Below are 27,484 nucleotides of genomic sequence, written 5' to 3' on the forward strand. Positions count from 1 at the left end.
ATGGTAGTTGAAAAGAAAAATGTACAAAGATTACAGGATCAAGTGGAAGTCTCCATGAAGAGTACCATAGGTAAAATAGGTCGACTAGGCAGTCTGTGGGCTTTAAGCATGTTATTTTACTGTTATGTGTTTAGCATTATAAATTAACTACTTTTAGCTGACCACCGTGAGAAATCTTCTAATTGCTTATAGTAAATGTTGAATGAAAACTAAATGAGGTCATGGTCTCAGAATTAAAGGGCTCTTTTAAAAAGGAGGATAGTTAATCTGTGGAACTCATTGCCAAAGAGGGCCGTGGAGGCCAAATCAGTGGATATTTTTAAAGCAGAGATAAAGACAAATTCTTGATTAGAACGGGTGTCAAGGGTTATGGGGAGAAGGCAGGAACATGCGATTAGGTGGCAGAGATCAGCCATGATTGAATGGCGGAGCAGACTCGATGGGCCAAATGATCTAATTCTACTCCTATAACTTGTGAAATACTCAATTGCATTCAACACCATTAACAATGTAGATAAACACAGTATCATTGACTAGTTGAGAAGGAAGCCAGATTGTCTTTACAAGGAATGCACAAAGTACAAGAAAAAACACCATCCATGACTGACATTTCAATCCCATCTTGAGCCTGTCCAGGCTTTTCTCAACATGTCAATTGGTGAAACTGTAGGTGAATATCTCTAAGTCTATCATTCCTTTGCATATTCGGCACTGACACATCTTCTAAATCCCCTTCAGCCCTGAATTGGTTTTCCGTTGTTGAAGAATAGATACTGCATCCTTTCAATCATTTAAAAGAAGATTAACCCACTTACAGTAATTAACCAAACACAACTTTTTCCTCACTGCCATTTTACTGCTGTGGAAATTTGTAAGATCAGGAAAATAAGTAATTTTCCACGAATAAATTCTTAGGTTCATAAAAAAAGTGGTGCTGATATGATTAAAAACAAAATTGCACAAGAATTTAGATGAAGTTTTGTTTTGCACTTTGAAACAAATGATTTCACTGTTTCAGTTGTACTGGACAAAACAATGACGCTACATTTCTACATGTTAAAAACCAAAGCATGCGGTGCAAGATTTCTATATTAAAAATATCTCACCGCTCTGTAATGCATTACTGCATTTAATGTCATTCTATGAATGCCTCAAAAGGCACCACTTTTCAGTCCAGAGCTTTTCACAGTGGACTACAGTACACCAAAGACAGTATCAAATACAGATTGGTGCCCACTGTTTATATTGCTAAGCAAGAGAAAAGTACTAAGCATTCTTTTCACTAACACACAAAAATCTGCCATTCATTGAAAGGAAATACAACTCACACTTCACTGGAGACAGAACCGAGCCAAGAATAGCAACTTTGCATCTTGATTCCTTTCAGCAAACAGTCATTAAATGTCCACAGTTATTTAAAAAAAGTGATTTCACAGCTACATTTTAAAAATACAAGTTCCAAGACATGCATACACCATTCATGAAGCACTTGTGTTAAGCATACCATCTCAACCAATTACCAGACGCTCCCCGACTGATGTAAGGGTGAGGTCCCACAGACCCTTGCGCAAGTCGGATGTTACGTAAGTTGGAAATGGAAGTGCGCACCTGAAAATTTACTATCCAACACGGAGAGAGCATGGAGGAGCTCCGACATGGAGACTACAGGTGTGGCAGGGCCTATGTGCCTGTGATGCAGCTGCAAGGAAGGTTTTTGTTGTACCTCACAGTACTTGTGCATATGACAAAGTCGACTTGATTTACATTATTGTGTACTGTTTCTATTTCATTGTGTTGTTGTGCTAATATACATGTAAACCTGCAGCAAGTAAGAATTGCATCGTTCCGGTCCCGTTACATATTCAGATGCAGATTAAATTATGAAAACACTAAAAGAACCGAAGACGGAAAATGAGAGTGCTTTCACCAGTAGTTAAGCTGCCTCGACAGAATTAGACAACAATTTGCATAACTCCTAAGATGAACCAGAATTCCAAAGGGAAAATTGAGAACTCAATACTTGGATTGTTTTATTTTTCACAGAACCTTGCCTGTTTTATGTCAGCCATCATTACAGAAGGCTGACTTACTTTAGACAAAGTGCTGTAGACATTCAAACGTGCAAAGTATGTTTGGGTGCAGAATGTATTTTGCACATGCACAGACCTTGTTGTTGGGTCTTTTGGTTTGGTCAGTGAAATAAAGGCAGTGGGTTTCAGTTCCATAACAACATCAAATTGGTACACAACTTTCTCATAACCTGATTTTGAGAAGGGCTAAACTTTCTGGCCAACAAAGCATAAGTACTTGCCTCAAAAAGCAGCCACTAGTTCACCCCCAACCAGTTTCCTATTGAAGGAAGTCCAAAGAAGGTTCTCAACCCAAAACATTATCTGTACATTTCCATTTGCAGATAGTGCCTCACCCACTGAGTTCCTCCAGCACTTTGTTTTTGCTCAAGATTCTAGCATCTGCAGTCTCTGGGCTTTACAGTTTTCTATTTCTCTAAAAGAAATTGCCATTTCAAGTGGCTTTATGTTGTTTGCTCACGCCCATAACAACTTGGTTGAAATTGGGTAAAATCATTCCATTTTGTTCTCTGATACCAGTGTGATAATACATTGTTCTGAATTAAATGTAAATCCTGTCTAAGAGATGAATGTTCTAACTATCCGCAGACACCAACCAATATTGTTGAAATAGGAAATGCAGATACACACAGTACAGTATATATGTTTATATCTATACTAGAAAGATGGGTAAATAAGTTATTTTTACCTTTTTTCCAAGTTGGAATACCAATGAGGAAAGTGTGTCCATTGCAGTTTGACGCAACTCCGGAGTAAAATCCAGTGTACGAACTATTGGATGAATAATCCTCGACGCATAGTCAGTGAAGTCCAGGGATTCTGTTAGACGATCCAGAGTCTCCAAAGCCACTCTAACGCATTTTGGAAAGAGATCAATGTATGATCATCAAGAAACAAGGCCAATTTCTGTCCTTCCTCCTTCCAAATCTCATTTACATTTGGCCAAAAGGCTTGAATTCCATATATTTGAGATCTATTATTGTACAACATTGCAAGCTTTCCATAACCCTCACTAACCAAAGATACTATATTTTGTAGAGTAAATAATTTGCACCCACTGTAGATGAGAAAGACCATTAACTACACCAACCTCCGCCTCTCAAATAACAAACCGCCTAGTGATTTTGTTACATGAGACCCCACTCAGGAATTTCATCCAACCATTTCAATGGTTCTCGCTACTTTTTATATAGCTGAAAGTATGTACAAACGCGACAGCTGCTTGTTAAAGGTTTTGAAGGACTACAGAGATTGTATATGAATAACTGCAGACTTACTTTCTGGGCCCCAGTGGTACTTCGTGTCCATCAAATAATTTGACAATTGGAGGAAGAAGAAGATGCAAATAATCATCCAGATTGGCACCAAACAGTTGTATTGCATTCAGTAACTGCAGAAAGAAATATACATCAATGGGCCAGTGGCACTTTATTGTCACATGTACATAGGTGCAGTGAAATTCCTCTTTTGCACACAGTTCAGTTGAAATCTTATTGTACATAAGCACAATCATACTGAAGTACAAGGATATAGGAATAATAAATGACACTGACACAGAACTCGAGAGTCACCACATTCTTAGCACCGTATTGTGCGATTTGAAGTCCAAAGTTGTTAAAAAAATGTCGAGTTTTAACTCGGAGATAATGGCTCATTATGCTGACAGTGGCACTGTCAGAAGAGAAAGTTCAAATAACACATCTGAAATTCATTTCTGTCATGAATTGTGAAACTGCAGAATAAAGATACCAAAATTGAAACATGCATTGCCAAAAGTAGCATAACTTTGTCGGCGCCCTTTAGGTGGCGACTATTGCGTACCTTGGGTATGGAAGCAAAGTATGTCACTGTGACTTGTCATATGTGACAATAAAGTATTCATTCGTTCAAGTGCATGGAATCTGACATGAATTAAACTACGTTATTTTTATCACTGAATACAAATGGAAGTTTCCAGTGCAGCTACTGTTTTATAATTCATCAAAACCCCGTAACTTCAATAGCATGTGGAACACCAAAGGACAAAACAGATTGTACAGGGTGCATAGTAATCTACAGAGAGTCAGAAGGGAAATCTAATTTCTTGGCATCAATATTTTATTAAGATAATCCAGCAATCAAAATGAATACTGAGTGGCAACGAGCAAGAGTTTTCCAATTATAAGAAATTGGATAGTAACATGCTGATTTGGGAATATGGCAATTCACTCCCAACATTTTGGATTCTGGAATCAATAATTTGATTAAAATGCAACAGAGCCAAAAAATTCAATAAGGTTACACATCACAGAAGTATTATGATGGTCGCTTTTAAACTGCAAAACTAGTTTATCCGTCTCCTTTATTATCAATGACTAATAATGTCAAAGAGAGTTTTAATAATAAATACAAATTTAGTTGTTGCTAAGCTGTTATTAAGCTGGGCCGTGAACCCTGTGAGGCAATTTTGATCTTGTTCATTACAATCTACTTATTTTATCTCACAACTCATGAAAACTTAACCCTGTAATCATTAAATAATGCGCTGTGACGCATTGATGCCAATTGATGACAGTTTTCTATGGTCCACTCAGCTTTCAGAGAACAGTTTTGTAATATAGAATAATAGCCCAATAAGGATTGAATAAAACATTTCACGGCACAAACAGAAAACTGTCAAGGGCTGAAAACTGGATATTTCAGTCTGGAGCATTTTAACTAACAAAATAATTTGGCCCATTAATAAATGGCATCAAAACTTTACTGGACTCACCTTGATTGTGACACTGCGACATGCACTGGTGTCGTGCATGAAGACACGTAACATGTGGGGAACTAGCTGTGGTAGGTACAGCTTAAACTCCCCTCCCAAAGCGACAACAATCTGCTCAATGACCAGAATGATGGTATTTTGCATTTGGTTGTTAAGCGTCCAATATTCCTGTAAACAGCAGAAGATAATAACTTGCAAAATTAAATCCACATTTAAAGTTCTTCTTGGAGGAATGTACTTTTGTGCTGGCTTAAGAAATCAAACAAAGAGTCTCTATATTGAGTCTCTACAAAGAGTCTCTGTAGATTTCCCCTTGTGCTCCTGTTTCATCCTATATCCCAAAGGCAGGTTGAATGACCACTTGAATTACTGTGTGTGTGTGTGTGTGTGTGTGTGTGTGTGTGTGTGTGTGTGTGTGTGTGTGTGTGTGTTGGGAGGAGGGGGTGTGGGGGGGAGCGCAAGGAAGCAAGAGAATCACGGGATTTGACGGGTATTGGAGAGATGGCAGGTACAGGAGAATGAGGGAATGAGACTTATTCTTTGCTCTGACAGCCAGTACAGGCTTGATGGGGTGATTGGCCTGATTCAACATCATATGGAAATATAAGGACATAACATTAGAGATAAATATGAAAATCTGCAAAAATGAAGCAATTAACTACTGTTGGGTCAAAATTCCAGGACCGTTGAAGCGAACAACGGGAATCCCTTCTCACCACGGACTGCCCTAATTCAAGGCCACTGTTAGGAATGGGAGTTATCAACAATATCCGCGGCAGATAAATACACAAAAGCGCCAAGTTTAAGTCAGTTTTTACATAATGTAAACAGGCTACAGCATTACTGTGTAACTGAAATTTCTAAGTGTAATTACTCCAATATTTGTTTTTAAATATTCAGCATTATCTTTAACATTTTGAGATCTGGAACACGTTGGAAAATTACAATTCTCCAGTCTCCAGCACTTAAAAAAAATAGTGTGAACATTATATCCAGAAGGCGTTTCTGAGGTCAGTTTCAAACACTGCATGAGGGCATCTCCTCATGTGGTTCTGTGTTAAATTGCATTTGGTAATGCCCATGTAAAGCACCTTGTGGATATGTTGTAAACTATCATAGCAATTCATGTTGTCGTTACAGAATTAGAAATATGCTATGTAGAAGTCTATGGACATAGACCTGTAATTATTTATAGAAAGCAGAGAGATCCAGGCTGTTTAAATAAAAAACCTCCAGGCAATTTCAAGACTGATGACAGGAACGACAGGAAGACTATGAACTGATAAATGGTGCTCACTTTAATCAAGGCAAATATGTCATCCATATAGGGCCGAATGTGAATTTTCACAAAGGAAACAAGCATTCCCAGCTGCTGGAACAAAAACTGCAAGAAAACAAAAATTATATGAATAGTTTAGAAATAACATTTTTCAACTGAAAAGTATAATTACATGCATGATTAAGAAATGCCATTCTTTCCCATGACTTTAAAAAAAAAAATAGCACTACATTTACATGGCAACCTCAAAATTCAACAAAGCCCCAGATTATTGGTTTCAAATGTGCTGAACTGTAGACACAAGCAGGAATCAGTCCATCAGTAGGTCATCCGACAAATTACAAACAAAAAATGTCAACAAATTCATAAATCGCATTCTCCTCCCGTGCTTCGTGTAAGACCCTTGATTTTATCAAGCTCAGGGGATTGGTACACCGTAATGTGCATCAATAGCTCTTAGACCTTTCCACTTTCCCAATACACATGTGTTCCAAACTATCAACATACACTTTTCCTATCCTTCACCCTCCTCAACCTCCTCCCTGGTGAATCCTTGTGTGAAATACTCACTCCGGACAGCACACACTTCCTCTGGATCCAGAGCCTTTTTGGCTCCCGAGGAGACCCTCTCTTTTCTTACCTGCACTCTTGAATCGAATATGCATAATAGGCTTTGTAATTCTATTTAATTCTGTTTGGAAAGGTTATTTCATGTACCCTTTTTGCCTACTTTCTTAGGATCTCCTCTATACAAACCTCAAAGGACTCACTTGATACATCTTTCCTATATCTGGCATTCGGTTCTTTCTTTTTTCAGAATCAAACCCCTGATTTCCTTTCTTAAGCAAGTTTCCTCATCTTGTCATCTTTGCTTCGTGCCCTTACAGAGATAAGCTGATTCCGAAGAAGCTCATTCAAGAAACCTACCTCTCGAATATTGGCATCGCACAGTCGAATAATGTTCAGGAACGTGGGCATGACTTGAGGCAGGAACTGGACACACTTTAAGCCCAAAGACTTGAAGATAAACGTGACAGCCTGAACCACCATAGTGTGGTGGTTCGAGAGAGAGGTGTCTCGCAAGATGCGCATCAGGGTTACCACGGCAACAGCCGGGTAAAACTCATCCAGTGGTAAATTCCCCATGTTCACCAGCATTTCACTCGTGCTGTAATCGGCTGCAATTAAAACAAACAGTAAAAATATAAATTGGGGAAACTCTTGAATATTAATAATTGCAGTGCAACAGATCAAAACTGTTTCTGATTTTATCCTACCTTTAGGGCAGTGCCTTCTTGAGGTTTGTGTGAGGTATACTAGTACAACACAGAAACGGGCCAAACGCCCTCAACATAATTTTACTTGGTTGGAGGGGTCTACATTTTACACTCCCTTCCCCTAAATTGCAGAGCATCCTAACAGTGAATTAAATAAATACTTTGAAACAGTCACGATCAATCATATTTAGAGTTCCTTCTTGAAACAGCAGGAAATACCAATTACTTTGAAAAGACTTCATTGAAAGTGCTGTCTTTGCGCTCAGTCCATAAATCTTTGCACAGTGAGACTTTGAATTCCTTCAACAAAATGCATGCATTATCTTGACACAATGCGTTAGATGTAGATGTTTTAGTATTAATAATCCATTCAGCTGTAACCAATGGCCAATATCATTACATTCTATTGCTGAAGGTCACACTTATTTCCTGAAGTACATTTAAATGAAGAAACTAAAAGGTACAATCAATCTTTGCAAAGTAGGATAAGGTCAGTCTGCATTATACCCAGTTGTGCAGAGCTACTTATTCCATAAATTATATAGATCATAGTGCAAAGAAGCTGCAATGGCAATTTCCTTCTTGTGAACTCTCCCCCAATTAAATGCTGTCAGAATAATTTGTCATTCTACCATTTTGATTAGTCTTCATACCCCATGAATTATTTACAACAAGGTGACTGCCTACTTTACAAGTTATCATGATGTATCAATTAATTCTCATAAACAATGTTTACATATCGGTTTTAGGCAGAAAAATAAAGACATCCTAATGTAGCAGTTCACACTAGCTTGCAGACACATTTGGAAAGGAGGGAAAAGGCTGACTTGTAAATGATCCAGAAGATTAAAATGCATGAGATCCACAGTGACTTGGCAGTTTGGATTCTGATCTGGTTTACCCTTAAAAGAGAGAGGGTAGTGTGGAAGGAGGCTATTCTGGCTGGAGGTATGTGACCAGTGGTGTTCCCCAGGGATCTGTGTTCGGACCTTGGTTGTTTGTAAAAATGTAAACGGATCGCTTAATAACTTTGCTGATGGCACAAACATTGGTGGACTTGCAGACAGTAAAGCCGGCTGTCAAAGAGTACAGAAGGACACTGAACAATCACAGATGTGGGTGGAGAAATGGAAGATGGAGTTTAATCGGGACAAGTGTGAGGTGTCGTACTTTGGGAAGTCAAATATATAGGGAAAATATAAAGTTAATGGCAGGATCCATCTTCAGAGGGATCTGAGGGTCCAAGTCCATACTCACAAAAATAGCAATGGATCATGTTCAGGCAGAAGGGATGTTTAATTTGGCATGATGTTTAGCACAGATATTGAGGGCCTTAGGGCCCGGCCTGTGCCATGATGTGCTCTTTCTTATTGCTCAGGTGATCATGTTATTTTATGTAGCATTTCATACACGAGTGTCGTCAGGGTCGAATGGGCCAGCAGAGGGTGTCGAAGGTCGGATGGGCCCACAGTGAACGAAGAGGGACATGGTGTGTGTGGGGGGGGGGCACCAAGAACAAGGGAGGGACTATAGGGGACTAAATGGAATACTTTGTAACTGTCGGCGACTCTTTGCATACTTGTGTATGCAAAACAAAGAATCGCACTGTCACATGACACATGTGATAATAAGGTATCATTCATTCATCGACCTCCCCGTGGTGAGCCCAGTCAACTGACCTCAGTCAGGCGAACGACAACAAACAGAGACAGCAGAAGCAGCTTCATAACTTCTGCTGCCTCAAACGCAAGAAGATTCATTCATCCCTTGCACATCAAAGATAAGCATGTAAGTAAGATAAGATCAGTGTTTTGGTTGGTTCAAAATATTACTTTCAATTTCTTGCCAAAAAGAAATACAGTATCAAAAATAAAGGCTAGAAGCAATTACATTAGTGTTCAAACATTTGTCAAGTTACTGCCAATGCAACTGATCCTTAACGCGAAACAGGTATCACAAAATGCTGGAGTAACTCAGCAGGTCAGGCAGCATCTCTGGAGAGAAGGAATGTGTGACGTTTCGGGTCGAGACCCTTCTTCAGTCCTTCTCTCCAGAGATGCTGCCTGACCTGCTGAGTTACTCCAGCATTTTGTGATACCTTCCATTTGTACCAGCATCTGCAGTTATTTTCCTACACTTAATGCGAAACACATTCATACCTGAATCCTGATTCGATTTAGACTCTGATAGACTGACAGCAGAAGCATCTCGGGACTGGTCAATCATCCCAATATTAACCTTGTGCTTGTATGGATCCAAGGCACCCAACAGCCCCAAGACACGGATTGCCTACAACAAAATAGCAAGATCTTGCTAAATATTTTGCACCTTTCTTAAAGAAAAAACACATGTAATTAGCAGCTTTTGAAATAAACTCATCATACTTCATAGATTTCTTGTATCATTATTTTCTTTACATCTACATTTATGCAACCATTTGCAATCTATATACTAAAACTCTCGTTTGTTTGTTTGTTTGTTCCTGAACTACAGCCAAAACGGTACACGATAGCGTGACAATTTTAGGCCCACCTTACTCACCGTCGTCCCTTTGGAGGGGAGGGTGGGGGGGAGGAGAGGGTGCTGCACCAATACAGGAGTGGTTTGGGCCCAACGGGTCCACTTGGTCTAGTAGGTTTTAAATCTCCATTTGCATAAAGATAGAGTAATATATGCAAATTAATTTCAAGATGTGCTTATCACTCTACAATCTGTCTGGAGGGTGTTTATCGCAAAGATACCTCCATTTTGCTTGTGTTGTCAGCACAAAATAACATAAGAAATAACATAATAAATTGGCTCACCAGGCTCGTCACGTCTGCCCTACCATCCACTATGATCAAGGCTGATCTATGCCAGCCTCATCTCCTGTGCCAGCTCTCCATAACCCTGAATTCCACAGTCACGGGTAAAGACTTCCTGAGGTTCACTACATGTCTCAGTTTTAAATGACCAGCTCCTTATTTTGTAGCTGTGTCCCCTTGCTACTGACTCTCCCACTGGTGGAAACATCCAAACATCTACCCTACCAAGCCCCCTCAGAATCTTACATGTTTGAATATGGATGTGTTTTTGCACAGAATAGGATGATGTCCATTGCTTGACCTGGAGTGACACATGCACGCACTAAGATGCCCTTTTCATGTCTTGGTAAGTGTCACCCTTATCCTTTCTGAGAGACGGAACAAGAGACCTCGCTGTGGGCCTTGAAATACTTTTGGTTCTGTATTTACTCCCAATGTCATATATGTTGCAAGGGTAGAGTTACCACAAAACGCTCCTCTAAATCATGAAGTAAACTGGAGCTTCAACAAGACAATGAACAGGTAGGTACAGATTGCATTTTGGCTCAACTGGGGGTCGTCTCATCATCAAAAGTTCTGCGACTGCTCGCTGTTTAGGTTTCAGGATGAAACTGTTATTTTTCAGCAGCAGATGTGTGGCGCACAGATAGCCTGGAGCTCAGTTATACTGCTTTGTCTGCTAAGAAGCAGAAATGTTTGATCTTGCATGTGCCTTTAAGGCCACATTTTCAATACTCGAGACAGGTTTTTACAGTCACTTGTTAATGAATGAGGTGAGAGAGAAATTGTGGCAGCATGAAAAATCACTGAACTCATTTAAATCGTCCCCTTCAAAAAAAAAGATTAGTTTGCATCTCCAAAGACAGTGTTTCCAATATACATATGATTTAGAAGTTAAAGCCTCAGAATAAATTATTTGGTTAAAAAAATGTGATGAACATTTTGTGGATGCAGTGGGGTGGCACTGAGAAGGGGTATGTGGAGGAAGGAAGAGTCAAAACACTACCTTTGATGCTGACCAAGTACACATTTGGCATGTGGGTGAAACGTAAAATCCTGCTTCAGCTCATGCTACGTTTCTTAACCAATGTAAAATACCATCTCAATCCAAAAGAAAATTTGGTTCCAATGAACCTGGTAATAGACAATGCAAGGTTTGGAAAAAAATACACTGGTGCATGCAAACAATGAGATACTATACTGTTCAGGGCTGGTCAGATGGATACCATGATTGTGACAACCCTGCTCATTCTTCAGTTCAAAAAGTGGATAAATTAGACTGGAAAATTAATTTAAACTTGGGTTGCAGCGGAAAACTACATTTATTCAACTCCTTAAAAAAATAATTTGATTTCATTAGTCTTTTACTTCTGGATAGCTTCTGTAACTGGATGAGAGCTTCCAAAATTGATATGTTCAACAGTTGATTTAACTACTAGTAGACCAGTCGGAATAAATTATATCTCCTTCAGAGTCCATGAAAATAGCTATTCTTGGTGACAAGATGATACAATATACGAAATATTATTTTACTGTAGGATTGATTACTTGATGATCTAGATCATTGGAAACAGTAACTGCATGCAGGAGCAATTTTAACTACATCCAACTGACCTGATTAGCAATATGAGCTATCCAAATATCATAACTAAGAACAGCAGTATAAAAAAGTACTTTTTCATTAAGCTGGTGTTTTTCAATAACTGCATGCACAGCAATGCTCCATCCCGAGCAGAAATAACTCCTTTCCAACTAATTGTTCCTATTAAAAAGAATACTTCAACATTCTACATTGCATTAATTTTACAACATTAATGCAGACACTATTGATATTTTGCCTGACAAATAAGTCTCCATACAGTGGATGGACTAATATGAACTAATTTTTGAAGGGACCACTTGTCACCTCTCTCACCAAAACTTTGCTTGCTTGGTAGATAGATCTAATGACCTAGAATTTGCAGCACATTATACTATTACTTTCATTGCAATGTAAACTATTTTAGCCAAGCCAACTCAGAAATACATTGCAGTATTCCGAGCAAAAGTTGCCTTTCTCAAATTGGATTTCTGGAACCTTGTATGCTCATTATGTTCATTAGGTCATAAGTGAGAGGAGCAAAATTAGGCCATTCGGCCCTCCTAGTCTGCTCCGCCATTCAATCGTGGTTGATCTATCTCTCCCTCCTAACACCATTCTCCTGCCATCTCCCCAAAACCCCCGACACCCATACTAATCAAAGTTAAAAGAAAAAGCTGGCTCAACATTGGCCCTGCCCACAGGCCATAACTCAGGTCAAATTAATTAAAATTATGAGTTTCTGCTCAATGGATCCACTGGCTCCTTGAAATGAAACTGATGTGGAATGCTTTGAAAGATTTTAAACATATTTCAGTTTACTAACAAAAAGACGGCCACACTTCATTGCATCTAGCACATTATTTTTTACAGTTAAAGTCATTTGAACAGAGTTTCTGCTAAATAAGGATTGCTGGCAGTTTACAAGAGAAAGCCAATCTCATTTGAAGTGCACACATGCACATTTTTCAACGGTGCATTAGGTGGTGAATCTGTGTAATTCTTTGCCACAAAAGGCTGTGGAGGCTGTCAGTGGATATTTTTAAGGCAGAGATAGATAGATAGATTCTTAATTAGTGCGGTGTCAGGGGTTATGGGGAGAAGGCAGGAGAATGGGGTTAGGAGGGAGAGATAGATCAGCCTTGATTGAATGGCGGAGTAGACTCGAAGGGCCGATTAACCTAATTCTGCTCCTATCACTTGTGACCTTATGATAATTGGTTATCAATGAGATCCTTCCGCTGGTGTTCTCCTCTCTTTACTGTTGGTGCTTCCTGTTGGTAGCTGACAAACTAGAAGTGAGCCTGGAACTTTGTGGTTCAGTGTCATATCAAGCATAGAGTCAGGGCTCCCAGACAAGTTCAATCCAGAGCTTGGGTGCCATCTGTGTGGCGTCTGTACATTCCCCACACGACTGCTTGGGTTTCAATTGAGCTATCCAGCTTCCTCCCATAACTAAAGATTGGTTAACAGGCTACTATAGATTAATATTTCTTGTAGGCAAATGGGACAAAATGTTCAAAAGGAACATGAGAGGAAACAACTTGCAGAGGTTCAGGGAAATAAGCCGGGGGACAGGGTAAGTAGATTTATCCGTTCAAAATTGGCTTGTGATTGATGGGCCTAATAGCTTAATTCAAAGTAAGTAAGCTAATTCATGCATTGATCTAAAGCATCTCCTTTTAAAAAGGAAAAAAAAGTATAACTTTGTAAAACACACAATGTCTGGAATTTATCATTGGAAATCCTAAGTTGAAACTCTTTTCACCCATAAATGCCAAAGGGCAGCACAGTGGCGCAGCAGTAGAGTTGCTGCCTTCCAGCGCCAGAGATCTGGGTTTAATCTTGACTACGGGTGCTGTCTGTACGGAGTTTGTATGTTCTCCTTGTGACCATATGGGTTTTCTCTGGGAGCTCCAGTTTTCCTCCCACATTCCAAAGACGTGCAAGTTTGTAGGTTAATTGGCTTCTGTAAATTGTCCCTAGTGTGTAGGATAGAACTAGTGTAGGGATGATTGTTGGTTGGCGTGGACTCAGTGGGCCAAATGGCCTGTCTCCATGCTGTGGAACTGAAAACTCTCTAAAAACGGGGAAAAAAATAAAATTGTTGGGGTCGTGTGTTTTCTTTTTTGTGTTCTGTGACTGCTGGAAATGTAATTTCGTTCGGTATCTCGGTATCGAATGAGAAGAAAGCTTTGTATTCTGTATATGACGAGCCTATATTTTAACTTCAAAATTCCAACTCAATTAATTTACAGATGAAATACAACACAATCTTCCAGAGACTTTTTTTTCCCACAATCTTCCAATCTTTTAATTAGTCTTCACATGAAGGGATTACCTGGCCTTGCCCTGCAGGGCTGGTGTAAAACATTCAAAAAGATGAGTTATAAATGCATGTTTGAGATACCAGGGAGAAATGCATTTGAATGATATATGGCGTTGAGATTAGATCTTACAAGCACTTTATTACATAACACATCAGTGAAAGTGTTTTATGGGGACGCAAAAATTTATTGCATGATATTTATTGCCCAGAGATAGAAATTCACTGTGCCTGCTGCTAACCGGCCAATGTATTGCACTGGTTTAATAGCCCATAAAAGCATTTCTTATCAAAAATGATGTTACTCAAGGAACCAGACTGTATACTTCCTGACCACATGTTAACACATGGTCTTAACTGCTGCATCCACAGACTTTTGCAACTTCATGGTGTGAACGCAAGCTAATATTTTCTCCACCATCATGAGGCCTATCTTCTATGTTTCTATGTTTCCATGAGGCACAGATGGGTGAAGAGAGTTCCACCTTATGATTTCCAATATGCTGCAGTCACTACAGGAGGAATGGGGGAGATGGAGGTGCAAAGACAGGAAAATTAGCACACCGGGTATGTTCCTCTTATGTTACCTCCCAGATCTGGACACACACACACAGATTTTCAGAGAGGAGTAATGACAAAATACTTGGGGGATAAATCTAATCAAGGACGGATTTCTCTCTCGAATATAGAATGTGGAATTATCGATCACTGAAAAAAAGAGTGAAACTCCATTTTTATTATCTTCCCAGTCTCTACTGCTCTCTTCACACAAAAAAATCATTTAAATCAATACCACTTTTCCATGTATAGGAAGGAACTGCAGATGCTGCTTTACACCAAAGAAAGACACAAAATGCTGGAGTAGCTCAGCGGGACAGGCAGCGCCTCTGGAGAGAAGGAATCGGACTCTGAGAGAAGGCAGAGTCTGAAGAAGGGTCTCGACACGAAACGTCACCCATTCTTTCTCTCCAGAGATGCTGCCTGTCCCGCTGCGTTTTGTGTCTACCCACTTTGACATGCTCATGCTTTACCTCTCTTCGAATACCCTGGTTCTGCTCGGTCTTCAGGAAGTTTAGCAGGACTTCAAGAAGGGATGGGTATTTTTTGTAAGGCTCCACCACATAGCCAGTGCAGGCTACTTGCTGTCCTAAGGTCCACAGTGCCACCTGTCCAATTCACATAGAAATAGCAGCGGTCAACCTTTGGTACACAATATATGCTTTCTGCTCGCTCGCTTCAGAACCAATTGTACAGTTTATTGAAAAAGAAAGGATAGTCGGAGCAGGATGGTGAGGAGAGAGTTGGAGAAAGGGCAGAGGAGAGGACAGGGATGGGAGGGAAGGGATAAGTGAGTAGAATCATGGCGGAGAAAGAAGAAAGGAGGAAGAAGTACCAGTAGCAGGAGAATGGCAGAGAGAGGTAGTGGCAGGCAAAAAAAAATCAGATACATTCAAAGAGAATAGTCAATATAAAAATAACTTTATCATATTTATCGATTAACCTAGATATATTGAACATAAACTGAAAGTCATCCAAACCTCTCTTCAGAGGGCGCAACTGTGAAAAGGTCGGTCCCTGCATGTTATTCAAAAACTGAAAATGTTTTGTGGCACTTAAAAATAACATTAGAAAACACACAAATTGACCAACCACTCTGAATTGCTTAAATAAGTGGAATGCTGACAAAAAATATTATATTTATTTTCACCAATAGAATGGCAATTGAGGTAAACCAATTAGTTCTTAAACTTAAGAGTGTGTACAAAACCACTATTTAAACAAAAGGTTTTGTCTAAAATTAATTAGGGACTGTGCAAGGCAAGATGGAGGAAATGCAGAAGAGTTTTTGCAAGATTTTTATAATCATAGAATGGGCCTAGTCAGATAAATGTTATTTGATTCCCAATAATTTCATTGAATTTATATTTACGTTTTTATGGAATGTAATTAAAAAAAGAAAATCACGCTGCTGTCAGAGAAAACAAAATTAAGTATTTCATTTTTTATTCCGTGCTGCAGGAAAGAAAGATAAATGCCCTGAGGTACAATAATTTAAGAGGAGGAGGTGAAGCAGTGCATTTAAAGCAAGCAGAAAAGATTTCCAAACAGGCCAGTTGGGCAGATCTCTGCGCCACAGATTCAGTTTTAGGGTGTGCATTTGTTGTTATCATTACAAGAAGTAATGAAACAGATCTGTAGGTGTTACATTCCACGATTGGCCTCCGCTGTACAAACTTGCAATCAATTTCGCAAGAAGAGCTAGGGTTTATTTTTCTCCTGAATCTAAAGACAAAATGATTCTGGTTTTCCTATCCACACGGTTGGAAACATTCAATACCACGAGATCTGGTGTGTTGACAAATTGTGCTTCGCCCTGACCACTTTGCTCAGTGACTGACATTGATTTAGTGTTTTTAAGGTCAGCTAGTTCAGAGTAGGGCGTGCAAAAAAAATATCGTGTGATGCAAGAGAATGTTTGTGAAACAGAGAATGAATGAAAGCATCAACGTGCCACACAGTACATTGCTTACTACTTATGAGTACTTAGTCATGTTTGAAAATTGTTTGCTAATTATACGTTTGCCAGCTTTTCAAGCAAGTTACTTTTCAGTGGTCAAAAGGGCAGTACAGTATAATCCTCTGAGGAACAGTTCTGTTGTGCAAATTATTTTCAATTGAAATTGATTAAATCTTGCTTATTGTGTTCCTACTATTTCTAACTGGAGTTATTGCACAATTACTGTACTTTACATGTACTCTGTATATAAAGCACTCTTAATTTACTGTAACAGTGGTCAAGTTCTATTGTTGTTCTTTCCCTGTAGTTAATATACTCCTACTGGATTTTTACTGCTTGGCCTAGAGGCTTTTTGGAACCGGGCTTTAGAATGGTCATGGTTAATCCACACACTGCTGACGAACCCATATCAATTCTTTTGTCATCAGACTTATAATATATGTACTATTGCCTGTCAAGTATTGAGGCTTCACCTTGCATTAGCAACTGACTACAATGATTTGCAAAGATGTGAAATAAACATGACTTCACCATGAGGTTTACAGCATTTGTTGTAATTGTAAAATAACGGTGTTTCCACTTCATGTTGAATTAGCACCATGAAAAATCATTTCAGCACTTGACGTACTGGATACGAGATTCAAGTAACAACATTAACGATTATTTTCAGCATAATGATGATTTTTCTCACATAGAGACACACTCATGTATTATAGAAAATGAAAATGCTTAGTTTGCAAATTTTCTAAATCCTCCACATCATCCTTTGCATTGTTAATGCAAATGTCAACTATAACACACACTAGCAAGCATGCAAATGGTTTACCTGTCTCTTTGCAAGTGATGATGAATCTTGAAGCATGTCCATTATGATAGGAAATAATTCATCCATCCATTTTCTCATCTCCAGCCCACTCACCTGCAGGAATAAATATTAACTTAAACCGCTGAAATAAAGGCTATCAACTGGACATGGATTTGTATTATTCAATATTAAAATGTTCCATTTTACAACTGGCAAGTCTCCGTTCTACATTCAAGATACTTGTCTTAAAAACACAGCAAAACAGTTTTAGTTTAGTTTAAGATAGACACAAAATGCTGGAGTAACTCAGCGGGTCAGGCAGCACCTCTAGAGAAAAGGAATAGTTGACGTTTTGGGTCGAGATCATTCTTCAGACTGAGACAGAGTTTAGTTCAGTTTATTATTGTCACATGTACCGAGGTACAGTAAAAAGCTTTTTGTACTTTCACTAATTAAAAAGACAGTTTACAATTGCAAGAGCATTACTTGAAAAGGTATCGGTGGCTTATTTAACATTGAAGATCAAACGTAGCTAAAACCCTGAAAAATCCTGTCTATTTGCCAGCAATAAATAGAAGATAAATATGCAAATCTGGATGTTAAGAGTCCTAGGCCATAGTGAGAAGGTTAAAAACTACAACAAGATTATACTGGACCTCTGCCCCCATTGTGAATTTCTGCCCCAATATCCTCACAGCTCTATGCATGAGGACCAAATGCAAAGTTTCCCAGACTCCAGCAATGCTCAGACCAGAGGCTACGAATTGAGGAAGCTCTTCCTGCGAAACATTCCTGACACCTTTGCCAGTTGGCAAAACGACAAAAACCAGCTTTGCCAGCTGCAAAGGTTCATACACTTTGGGCAGGTTCGTACACTTAAAATGACACAGAAAGAGGCCATTTATCTACCAAATCCAAGTTAGCTTCCAAGCCGTTAAATACAGAGGGTCTAAATAACAGCGATCAATTGACCGAACAGCAAGCTTTTATGGTACGTGGAAGGAAATCTGAGCACACAAAGGGAACCCACGTGGTCATGGAGAAGGTGAAAACTTTGCACAGACACCAGAGGTCAGGACTGCACCCACAACTCTAAGCTGAGCGGCAGCAGCACTCTCCACACTGCCACGACACTGGCCTTGTACACTGGTGCTGCTCAATAAAAATATATATATTTAAAATGGCTGTCATCTCCCCTCTAATTTGAAGGGCAGCACAGTGGCACAGCGGTAGAGTTGCAGCCTTACAGCGCCAGAGACCTGGGTCCGACCCCGACTATAGGTGCTGTCTGTATGTAGTTTTGTACGATCTCCCCATGCGCATTCTCTGAGATCTTCGGTTTCCTCCAACACTCCAAAGGCATCCACATTTAGACAATAGACAATAGGTGCAGGAGGAGGCCATTCGGCCCTTCGAGCCAGCACCGCCATTCAATGTGATCATGGCTGATCATTTTCAATCAGTACCCCGTTCCTGCCTTCTCCCCATACCCCCTGACTCCGCTATCCTTAAGAGCTCTATCTAGCTCTCTCTTGAATGCATTAAGAGAATTGGCCTCCACTGCCTTCTGAGGCAGAGAATTCCATTTGCAGGTTAATTGGCTTGGTATAAATGTAAATTGTCCCCAGTTTGTGTAGGACCGTGTTAATGTGCAGGGATCGCTGGTCAGTGCCGACTCGCTGATCCTTCTGCCAATTGTGCTAAATCTACGCACCTTGGTTTTTACCCTTCTGGTTAGAGAAATCGATCAGTCTACACCTCTCATAATTTAAAACCATCCCAATTAAGTCTTCCCCCATGCTCCTCTGTCCCAAAGAAAGCAACTGAAAGTTTATCATGTCTCTTTCCAAATCCCTCGGAGGGCAGATGAGGAAAAGATATTCTGGCCAGAGGGTGGCAGAGATCTGGAATTCATTCTAAAAGTATGGCTGCAGCAGACAACTTTATCACTTTTAGAAAATACTTTAGATGCTTACTTGAAGAACCATGATCTACGGGGCTGTGGACTTGGTGCTGGAAAATGGCAATTAGAGTAGATCGGGTATCTCATTGTCACTAGATGGAGGCACACTGATGAAATTCTGTGTGTTTCTGTGTCATGTTTTCCATGAGTCTATCCTCCTGACGTCTCATGCTTTGCTACTCAACTGTGTATCCAGTATTTCTAGCTGCAATGTTTCTTCTATCTACCTACTACATTTGTCTAAATCAATATACAAAAAGCAAGGTATTGCCTTTCATTCATAAAAACATCCATCACCCTTTTGCTTCCTGTCACTGAGCCAACTTTGAATACAAGCTGCTATTTAACATTAAACTGAAGTGAAATAATTAAAACAGAAACTTCCCCTTTGCCTCGGAACTTGCTGCCAAATACCCCCACTAAAATCAATGGGGGCTCAGATCTCATGCCAGGTCAGAATATGCAGAGGATTCCACATAAAATGAAGCATAAATGCTCGTAATTTAACCAAGATTCAGGTCCACTGCTGAACTCCAAGTCTGGATGAGAAGGCCTGGATGGCTAACTGGTCAGAAAAATAAAACTCCATGAAACCCAAGGAAACAAAGGATATTTTTATAACCTGAGATCTCTTTCGTTTGGGATTCATGGGATCAATTTTGAGCCTTTTGCTAATTTAGTTTAGTTTAGGTTAGAAAGACAGCGCGGAAACAGGCCACTTGGCCCACCGAGTCCGCGCCGACATGGGTATGCAAATGGATCAAGTATCAGCAGCATAATGGACAGTGAATAAAGCTGCAGAGTATGAGTGGGATATCAAAGGGACTGGTCAGAAAAATGGTAAGTGGGATTCCATCCTGAAAACTCTTTGGAAAGGACAAAGAAGTCAAGAACAAGGTGGCAATATAGCGAGAAGTGTGAAGAATCAGAAGAAGCTGCACATGGCAGAAAGTAATGGGACAGACAGACAAGGTGGTTCAGAAAGCTTAAGTAATAATAAAGGACCTCTTTCTGTGAAAAAAACATTAATCATCATGCTGAAAATGTCACAACCTGAGACATTAAATCCATTTCCACCACTGATGGTGTCTGAGCATTTTCTGAGTTAATACCAATTACTTTCCTTTGTTACTCAATATAAGAATAAAATTAAGCTACAAAAATGCCACAAAGAACTGGAGTAATACAGCAGGTCAGGCAGCATCGATGGAGAACAAGGATAGGTGATGTTTCAGATCAAGTCCCGACCGAAACGTCACTTTGCCAAGTTCTCCACAGATGTTGCCTGACCCGCAGAGTTACTCCAACATTTGGTGTCTTTTTTTTGTAAGCCAGCAATGGGATTTCCCTGAAGAAGATTCCCTATCCAAAACATCACCTGTCCTTTTCATCTGGAAATGCTGCATGATCTGCTGAGTTACTTCAGCACTTTGTATCTATCTTCTGCATTTCCCGGTTTCTTCGTGATTATGCTGAAACTTTTAGATACGCCATAGCCGAGTTGCTATGTCAAGTTTTTTGTCTCGACATTTCAAGGAAGGAAGAGATTGCATGAGAGGGAATAGAGACGGTTTAAGGATGTTTCCAGGAATGGAAAATGTTAGCTTCCAGGTAAGTTTGGACAAGTTGCTTTGTTTATTTATAACTGAAGCTGAAAGAAGATTTAATAATGGTGCTTTAAATTACAAGGGCCCTGTCTAAAATAGATAGCAAGGATCCAAATAGCAGGGAGATCAACAACCAAAGGACATTCATATGAATTAACTAATGGCATGATTAGAGGGCAGAAGAAATATTTTCCTTTTGAAAAAGTGTTGAGGATCTGGAATGTGCTGACTGACAAGACAATTGGCAGAAACCTTCAACATTTAAGAGCACTTACAGATCCATTTGAAGAATCATAACCTGCAAGGCTTCATATCAAGATCTGGTAAATTGGTTTAGGATTGAGTTGATCTTGGCCATCATGAAACAACTTCTCATAGTCATGCCAAACCCTTTGCCAATCGACACTAATCCTATTTGCCTATTTTAGGACCGTATTCTTGTATATCATGCCTATTTAAGTCACGGTCTAAATGTCTCGGGCAGTGCATTCCAGATATCAGCCACTCCATGTGGGGAAAAAATCTAACCCCTCAGGTTCCCTTTAATCTTCCCTCCCTACGTTAAACCTATGCCCTCTTGTTTTTGAGGCCCCTATCCTTGGAAAGGAAAAAGGAATTTGGCTATCTACCCTATATGTGACTCTCAAATTTGTAACTCCATAAGACAATAAGACATAGGAGAAGAATCAGGCCATTCGGCCCATCAAGTCTGCTCTGCCAGGGGATGTGGCTGATCTATTTTTCCTTCTCAACCCCATTCTCCTTCCTTCTTTATCACCTTCTTTATCACCTTCTCCACTTTCAGGATAAGTCTTGCCACTTTCAGGGAATTATGAATTTGGACTCCAAAGTCCTGCAATTCATCTACATTTCTAAGTGGCCTACCATTCACATTTTATATCCTATCCCGACTCGACATCCCAAAATGCATCACCTCGCACTTGCTGGGCCCAAATTCTACCTGCCAGTGCTCCGCCAAACTTTCTATTTAATCTGTACTCTGTACTAGCCTTGAACGACCTTCCTCATTATCTACAATACCAGCAGTATTTTTATCAAGCACATATTTAATAATCATACCTGGACATTCACATCCAAGTCGTTGAATATATATCACAAATAGGACATATCCCAGTACCAATCCCTGCATTACACCACTCACTGGTCACAGACTATAAGTCAAAGAAACATTTTCCCACCACTATCTGCTACTTCCCGTGATCAAGCCAATTCAGGATCCAATTAACAGCTCACCCTATATCCTTTTGTGCCTCAAACTTCTGGATCAGTCGTTAGACTGATGGGAATTTGGCAAAGGCCTTATTAACTAAAATCCATCCGTACAGACAATATTTACCATCCCGCCTTCCTTCCTATCTTTGTTATTTCCTCAAAAAAACTCAAATCTAATGAATGAGACAGGATATCCCCCACACAAAACCATGCTGACCATCCCCACTCACCCGAAGGTATTTATTCACAAAATGCTGGAGTAACTCAGCAGGTCAGGCAGCATCTCGGGAGAGAAGGAATGGGCGATGTTTCGGGTCGAGACCCTTCTTCAGACTGAAGAAGGGTCTCGACCCGAAACGTCGCCCATTCCTTCTCTCTGAAAGTTACTCCAGCATTTTGTGAATAAATACCTTCGATTTGTACCAGCATCTGCAGTTATTTTCTTACATCCCCACTCACCCCGTCTTTCCAGACATATAAATCTTGTCCCCTCTAACTTTCTCTGACAATTTCCATACTGTTGACGGAAGGCTAATGGGCCTGTGGTTACATGGGTTATCATTGTTGTTCTTCTTGAATTAAGGTATGTCATAAACGTGTATGGTTTTCCTTAGTATAGTCAACTTCATTCTAACAATATTTTGTTACACATTTTATAATTTGTTGGAGGTCCATAAATGCAAAAAACCGTATTACAGAGAAGTTATGACAATGGCTTTACTTGGGCTAGTTCACCGATTGTAGCCAGGACACTGACGATCACTCCAGGGTTAGGGTCATGGTCCTTCAGTTTTAAAATCAAAGCCTGAAAGGAAATATAAACAAGTCATAAGAGTAAATATGCAGCATTTTTACATACAATCTAATACTGCAGTGTTAGCATGAATGACAATTTCATCTTTCTACACAAACAACCACTGTAAGAAACCACATATGTTCTCGCGCACCTTGAGAATAGGCTCCATATATGGCCGGATAAGGCGAGGGGCATTGGAAACCAAGTGGCCTAACATTCGGGCGCTTTGTTCTTTGTTTCGACCTACTCCACTGTGTTCCAGCTCAGTTAAAATCTGTGAATAACAAATAAATCAAAAACAAACAAAGTTAGCTTACTTTTAATTTTGGTGAGTTTTTTTTATATAGGACATCACATTTTCATTTTGGAAAGCTTCTGAGACAACTTTAGATTATAAAAACTGAAAAGAAATCTACAGTGTGAAGAGTTGCTGTAAATGAGCAGCTCTAACAATCCCAAGAAGGTTCTCCCAATGCTCCACAACACAAGATAAATGATGGTTGGGTGAATACAAACTTTTCATTCTCAATTAACAAAGACCTAAACTCTTAGACCAATGCTTCTATTAACCTTTGAGTCTCAAGGATAAAAGCAAAAGTAAAATCATTGTTTCCACACAAGATATCTTCTGTTTATAACTGTCCATAAATGATACTGTTCATAAATGGACAATGAAACTGTCCATAAATGATTCCTTGTGAGATAGGTTACAGGAAATAAAAGTTTTGATTATAATGGCTACCAGGCCACTATATTTGTCAGTGTTACTTTATATTAAAATACATATTAATGACGTCTTGATATTGCAAACCTGCAAAAGAGGCCTTCCTCGTAAATCTGAATCTGCACAATTCATTTGTAAAACAGTACCTATATGGTTACTAAATATATAGTTGAAAGTATTAAATATCTTGTTACAAGCATATAAAAGATGAACGCACATTATGACATCCTTAAGTAAATTACCAAATACTGTCAGCCTTTCAGATTTGGTTCTACAAACAGCTTTAACATCAAAGGCAATAAGAAAATATTCTGGATATCTCTTCAATCTGCACATTATCAAGAGCATTTCACACTCTGGCTGAAAAATAGGGTAGAATAAAAATATTATTAAACGGGAAAAATTGGCACTGCATGAGGTTATAATCTCTTTGCAAAAAATTGCATGGATAAAGTAGCTGTCAACGTTTCCTCCTGTATGCCAACAACTTTGGAATTTTTGCGCAAATGCAGAAGCACAAAAGATGCCGCATTTAATACAGTTGTGAGGGCCTGATACGGATGTGCTCCAATTCTTCCTGGACTGCAGCAGGGAAAGGTGAAGCCCCAGTACCTTCCCATGTTGATGCAGGCCCCATGTACCCTTCCTGGTATGGACGGCCAGAAAACAACCCAGTCAATCTCCATCAGTTTCCAATGCACAAGAAAGGCTACAAGGGGAAAGCATGGGTTTCACTTCATAGCTTTTTAGATTGGTCTGATATATTTAAACGATACTCTGTTTTTTTTTTAAAGAATATAGTAAAACTCAGATGTTCCATTCTCTCACTGTTCTGAAATTTAGCATCTCGCTCATTTAGAAACATAGAAACATAGAAAATAGGTGCAGGAGTAGGCCATTTAGCAAACCAATCCAAAAAATAGACATCTGCAGATGCCAGATATCCAAACAGCAGCAAAAAAAGCACTGAGTAGGTCAGGCACCATATCTGAAAAGTAATACAGAACTAACATTTCATGTTGAAAACCATTCACTTTCCCAGTTCCGATGAGGATTATTGACCCGAAAATATTTTTCTCCCTGTTGATGTTGCCTGCCCTGTTGAATGCATCCAGTATTTTCTGTTGTTATTATCTTAAAATTAATTTCTTAAAAATAAGTTCCTGCTTGCAAGGTTATTGCAATAGATTGTTGATGTTATCATAGCATGCACAACTATTTCTGATTCATATCATTGTGTCATGGTGCATTTCCATTTTGGAAGCAGAAATGGTTTGATTATACTTTGTAGTTACTAACCCCAGGCCTCTCTTTCTGATTGCCCCATCTGTTGCCCCATTTATATAATGCTTCATCGATGTAATTTTATTTAAATCAGAACAGCAAGTCTATATTTCATAACGATTGTTAGTGTTATTCTTAAAAAAATATGAATTGATTTCCAATACATCCAGTTGCTCTGTTAGGCATCTAGATTTTACAACTCAAAACAGAATGAAAAGTCTGCAGGGTAAGATTCCAAGCATCTAACTGCAGAATGATATTGGTGGAAAATGAGAAAACAAAACAGCACTCTGACGCAGCGATAGAGTAGCTGCCTTACAGCGCCAGAGACCCGGGATCGATCCTGACTACAGCTGCTGTCTGTACGGAGTTTGTACGCTCTCCACGTGACCATGTGGGTTTTCTCCGGGTGCTCTGGTTTCCCTCCCACATTCGAGAGATGTACAGGTTTGTAGGTTAACTGGCTTCAGTAAAAAAATTGTAAAATTGTCCCTAGTGCGTAGGATAGTGCAGCCCTAGTGTACGGTAGTGATCGATAGTCGGCATGAAATCAGCGGGCCGAAGGGCCAGTTTCCGTGCTGTATCTCTAAACTAAATTAAATATAAAACAAGACCAAAACTGTCAAAAGTTTTTGACATCTGTTCTGAATTTCCACTGAAAGGGTCACCAGACAATTTAGCAAATGATTTCATTTCCTCATGGGGCAAGACTAAGAGAGACCTTGACTGTGTAAGCATTCAGCTTGCAACAGTGTCTTACAGTTGTACTTCAATTTATTATAAGGTTTCCCGTCTCCAAGCTGGAGACTTTAAAGGAAATGGCATGTTCCAACTTATTTCCTTTCACAGACTAAATACCTCCACTTTGCTTTCTGCTCTCTGCTGTATCACCTCCTGCATTTGACAAGGAGGCCCCAATACTTAGAGGGCGCACAAGAGGGAAAAGCCAGCCATTGCTGAGGCTGAATTCAACAGTAGGAAGTAATTGCAATTTTTTTTTCCAATCCGTTTCCCACCAAAGTACTGTGTTAAACCGACTGGCTGGAGATTGCACCCAGGGATCCTGAGGGTCCACGCACAGCAGAGATTAAAGGGCTGGCGGGCAGGCCTGCTTACGATGGGGAAGATGGGTGTATCCATTTCCATTGTGGGAGAAGAGAGGCCACGAATAACACTTTGCTTCCTTTTGCGAGACTGAGGGGACAGATCAAGCTGGGTTCGGCATTCCAGAGATGAGGAAAGACTCTCAGCCAAAGGTCCAGGCACAGAGGTAAAAATGCCTGAAGAGTTTACCATCATATCGGGCTTGAAATTCATTAAGAGGGGGTTTTAGGGAATGAACCAAGGCATCTGCTGAGAGTTAGTCATAGAGTCATACAGTGTGGGAACAGCCCCGTCGACCCAACGTGCCGATGCCAACCAACACGCCCATCTGCACTAGTCCCACCTGCCTGAGCTTAGCCCACATCCCTCTAAATCTATCCAATCCATGTACCTGTCTAAATGTTGCCTTAATGCTGCAATAGTACCTGCTTCAACTACCTCCTCCGGAAGCTCCTTCCACAGTCATTCTGGATGAGAGAGGAACATGAGAAGGGACTATGAAAACGTGGCAAGAGATTGAACCAAGGGCAGAAAGTAGCCAGAGGATAGTAAAAGGGAAGAAAGAGCTAGAGAGTTATAAGAATTTAAGAGCTGTTGACGTTTGCAATCTTTTATTCCATTTGCATTTCTTCCCCTTTAATGCTGACAATGTTTATCCGCCACAAAACACAAATTGGGCGGCTGCTTTACAGCACACATTTATTCAGTCCGCAAGGTGTTAATGTACGGGGATCACTGGGCGGCACGGACTTGGAGGGCCGAAAAGGCCTGTTTCCGGCTGTAGATATATGATATGATATGATATGATATGATGCCCGGGTTTCCTGTCATGCTGTCATTAATTCTTCTCCCATTTTTAGCTTGGCCCCTTTATGAGGTCTCTTAGGCTAATTCAGTGATACCGAATGTTAGCTTGAGAAGTTCCACCTTATCATTGGTCAAATCGATGAGATCGACCAATTGACCGAATGGTGCCAGCACAACAAGCTGGCTCTCAATATCAGTAAAACCAATGAACTGATTGTGGACTTTGGAAGAGGAAGGATGAGGACCCACAATCCTGTTTATATCAATGGGACGATGGTGGAGAGAGACAAAAACTTCAAATTCCTGGGCGTGCATATTTCCGAAGATCTTTCCTGGACCAGCACACTGATGCAATTATAAATAAAGCACATCGACGCCTCTACTTCCTGAGAAGATTACGGAGATTCGGTATGTCAGAGGATTCTCTTGAACTTCTACAGGTGTACAGTAGAGAGAATATTGACTGGTTGCATCACGGCCTGGTTCGGCAACTTGCTCGCCCAGGAGCGAAAAAGACTGCAAAAAGTTGTCAACAC

General features: G+C 39.9%; 1 protein-coding gene across 1 annotated transcript in view; it reads right to left on the bottom strand.

Annotated features, from left to right (window-relative positions):
- mtor (mechanistic target of rapamycin kinase) overlaps positions 1 to 27,484 on the bottom strand; it is a 234,675-nt gene that overhangs the window by 158,711 nt on the left and 48,480 nt on the right. The window contains exons 14-23 of the mRNA XM_078425527.1: positions 23,181 to 23,303; positions 22,955 to 23,038; positions 17,452 to 17,544; positions 15,139 to 15,273; positions 9,558 to 9,687; positions 7,049 to 7,299; positions 6,140 to 6,226; positions 4,843 to 5,010; positions 3,368 to 3,480; positions 2,779 to 2,941 (exon numbers count right to left, since the gene is read on the bottom strand). Coding sequence (XP_078281653.1) covers positions 2,779 to 2,941; positions 3,368 to 3,480; positions 4,843 to 5,010; positions 6,140 to 6,226; positions 7,049 to 7,299; positions 9,558 to 9,687; positions 15,139 to 15,273; positions 17,452 to 17,544; positions 22,955 to 23,038; positions 23,181 to 23,303 — 1,347 coding nt within the window. The remainder of the gene's footprint in view (positions 1 to 2,778; positions 2,942 to 3,367; positions 3,481 to 4,842; positions 5,011 to 6,139; positions 6,227 to 7,048; positions 7,300 to 9,557; positions 9,688 to 15,138; positions 15,274 to 17,451; positions 17,545 to 22,954; positions 23,039 to 23,180; positions 23,304 to 27,484) is intronic.

The sequence above is a fragment of the Rhinoraja longicauda genome, chromosome 30, assembly GCF_053455715.1.
Source record: "Rhinoraja longicauda isolate Sanriku21f chromosome 30, sRhiLon1.1, whole genome shotgun sequence".
NCBI classification, from domain to species: domain Eukaryota; kingdom Metazoa; phylum Chordata; class Chondrichthyes; order Rajiformes; family Arhynchobatidae; genus Rhinoraja; species Rhinoraja longicauda.